The following is a 3,069-nucleotide window of genomic DNA, read 5'->3' on the forward strand; positions in this document are numbered from 1 at the left end:
TTTCTTTCGATATTTTGAAAGCATTGTTATTCTCGTCCCACGTCCAAACACCTTCTTTCTTTAACAAGCGGTATTCTTGAGTGGCTATTACAGAAATATTTGCAGAAAAAAAAGATGATAGAAGTTACAAATGTCTAAAAACATCTGTAGTTCCTAAATCGTAGTAGGCTTGGGCAAGTCTTGGAAGGATCTAGTCCGATACCATTGCCAGACACCTAATACCCGAAAGACTCGGCTTCTGTGACTAATAATTGGCACTTCTTGATACTGATCTTGAGGTTTCATTTCACTAGTGTATTTAGAATCTTTGAGATGTGTACCATATATTCTGTTTCGGTTGCGTAATAAGTCAACTCATCGTCAATGCAAATGGTAGTGAAATCCAGCTAATAAAAGATTTGCTGTATGAGGCATTGTGAAATGGCTGGGCAGTTAGTAACGCCTAATGGCATTACGAGGAATTCAAAAAGACTCTTCTCCGTGGAAAATGTAGTATTACATATGTCGCCTGGGCTCGTGGGAATCTGTCAATAGCCGTACTTGAGATCTAGTGTCAAGAAATATTTGGGATAAATCGCCCTGTCTAATAGATCATCAATATGTGGTAAGGGGAACTAGTCTTTGCGGGTCACATCATTTAGTGTTTCATAATTGATGCAGTATCTTAGAGTATTACCTGGATTTGGTACTAATATTAGCTGGGAGCTTCATGAACTATTACTTGGCCAAATAACCCCTTTTACCAACGTTATCTTCGTTTATGTGCTCAGGGCTCAGGGCTCAGTTCTCCGCTGCTGACTGTCTGTAGTCTGAGGAATGAATAGGAAGACTGCTACCAGATAGATACTAGCTGCGCACTGGTGCATTTGTGATGGTTTGTTTTGGGCTACCATTGTACAGTTCAGGGTATTTTTTTTTGCAATGCACTTGGTTTTCAGGGAAGAGTAAGAATCGTGTTAGTACTATTGCTACTGACCGAGCTTCCGTCTTTTCTCGTATCTAGAACCTTATTCACAGTGTCGAGTACCTTTCCATGCTGCTTTGGTTTTTTTTTGGTATTGAGGAACTAGTCCTGATATTTATTGTGTGTTAAGAAAGAAATACAAATGTTTTTGGAGTTTTCTGAGGGGTTTTAAGATTTAGAAATAAAAGCCCAAGGAAAGTGTATTTTAAATCCAAGTCAGAGAAGATGTGCGAAACAATGGTGTCTATTTTAGAATTAATCGAGGAGATGTGAAAAGACCGGATGTCGAAGATAAAGCTTCAGTGAGTGCACCACAGGGCCAAGGTGCTGCTGCTAATAATTTGACATGGCCGAACATGGAAGACAGGTAGTGGGTGGTCAAGGATTTCCAGAGAGAAGATTGTGGGATGAATATCAAATGTCAATGGGGACAGTCCAAATTATTATTATTTTCAGGGTAGCTTCCCATACTGTCCACTTCTGTGGGCACTGGTAGAGGACACGAGAGAGAGTGTCTACCTCAGACAAGCAAATGGGACACTTTTTAGTGACAAATATGGTCGGAGCACGGTTGTATAGGGTGTACTGACACGACAAGGAGTTGAGTATAGAACGATAGCATATGTTGCGGGAGGTGTAATGGGAGTGGAAAGCCCCAAAATGAACGCCATTGTTTAGCTTGCAAAGGGAGGAGTAAAACTAATAGCTTGTGATTTATTATCAAAGGATTAGCTAGCAGTTGCAACTCAGGGTGGTCATTGGGAGGCAATGTAGCGCGCCAAAGGAAAGGCGTGAGCTCAGTAGCTGTATTTTCTATATCCTGAAACACCCTATCTATCAGACATGACAATTTAGGCCGTTGAACTTGCGTTTGGGAGGGGATAGCTTAGAGGCTCTAATCAAACATAAATGCACCAGAAGCATTAATGCGCTTCCAACCAGAGGTGTTAGGTGCAGAAGAAGCTGTGTAGGTTACACCATCCAGCAGCTTCAGAGAAAGACAAGTGGTGCAGCTCAAAGTGAGAAGAGAAAAGTTTCATGTGATAGAGTCCATAGCACACATGAGAGTGGAAAGTGCACCATTCTTTGTCCTTAAAGATGTGATTCGCAGTTTGCAACCAACAAATGAAGGCGAGGGTCCCCAAAGGACTTGTGTGGATCGAGAAAGTGCTTTATTCAAGGGGTGACAAAGGATGCCGATGTTTAGTTGTCAAGAATCGGTTGTAGCTATTGCATAGTCAGTACTTTCGGTTGAATCTGCGAGTCCAACACGCCTAAGCCTTTTTGCAGTTTCTGAAAACATAGAAGACAGGATCGCCATAGAGAGCATATTCCGCCGGAGGAAACGGCCTAAAATGGAACAGAGTTTGTCGAAGAACCTTTTGAGGACAGTTTTTATTCGAAGAGCATGCCAAACACAGGAGAGAATCAACGTGTTCACGACAGTAGCTCGACATATGACCGAGCGTAATCACTACAGGCGCATGCTACAAGACGATTTGACTGTATTCGGAAGTGAGGTACAGAATTGATCTCTTTGTGTGACAAATGATATCAATGGAAACCCTAAGTACTTGAGAGAAGCTGGATAAGTACGATCATGTCATAAGGTAATAAGCTTTTGCCGTAGGTGTGTGCGCCACTCTGATAGTGAGGCACCGGACAAGGAAAAGGCTTGTGTCTTGTGTATGTTAATTCGTGCATTTGAAATTCTTAAGTATCCAGATGTCTGTGTAAAGTGCCAAGGTCAGAAGGTGACTTAGGAAATATGAGAGTGTCATCCGCGTAAGCCAAGTATTTGACTGGTGGTGGTGAGGGCTGGTCAGTGTGGTCGTCGGTGGATAGACCAAATCCTGGAAGAGAGCTATCGGCGGCTGGTAGGCGGAGCAAAGGTTCGAAAACAAAGTTGTACAGAACAGGGGACAGTATATCACATTTTTGAGAACTCGACTTTGTAGAATTGACGCCGACAAAAAACCGTTGACATTGATTGACATACTAGTGGATAAAAGCGATTATGGGATACAGTGCACTATCGTGTCTAGGAACCAGAATTTTTAAAGAACTAGTCTCGAATACTCGGGGTGTACACGATCATATGATAT

At 42.2% G+C, this 3,069-nt stretch overlaps 2 protein-coding genes across 2 annotated transcripts; one reads left to right on the plus strand and one right to left on the minus strand.

Moving 5' to 3' along the window:
* Positions 1 to 81: 81 nt before the first annotated feature.
* On the plus strand, positions 82 to 2,496 carry PHYBLDRAFT_182117 (hypothetical protein; the record flags this gene model as incomplete). Its single annotated transcript, XM_018438566.1, has 8 exons — positions 82 to 944; positions 1,218 to 1,331; positions 1,426 to 1,456; positions 1,544 to 1,636; positions 1,697 to 1,734; positions 1,820 to 1,983; positions 2,063 to 2,118; positions 2,203 to 2,496. The coding sequence occupies exons 1-8, from the start codon at positions 922 to 924 to the stop codon at positions 2,494 to 2,496; spliced, it is 813 nt and encodes a 270-aa protein (XP_018289883.1). The 5' UTR covers positions 82 to 921.
* A 181-nt stretch (positions 2,497 to 2,677) lies between these two features.
* Positions 2,678 to 3,062, minus strand: PHYBLDRAFT_147603 (hypothetical protein; the record flags this gene model as incomplete). The annotated part of the gene is made up of 2 exons (XM_018431912.1): positions 2,678 to 2,962; positions 3,057 to 3,062. The coding sequence occupies 2 exons, from the start codon at positions 3,060 to 3,062 to the stop codon at positions 2,678 to 2,680; spliced, it is 291 nt and encodes a 96-aa protein (XP_018289884.1).
* Between the last annotated feature and the right edge of the window lie 7 nt (positions 3,063 to 3,069).

Source organism: Phycomyces blakesleeanus (assembly GCF_001638985.1).
Source record: "Phycomyces blakesleeanus NRRL 1555(-) unplaced genomic scaffold PHYBLscaffold_15, whole genome shotgun sequence".
Lineage (NCBI taxonomy): Eukaryota > Fungi > Mucoromycota > Mucoromycetes > Mucorales > Phycomycetaceae > Phycomyces > Phycomyces blakesleeanus.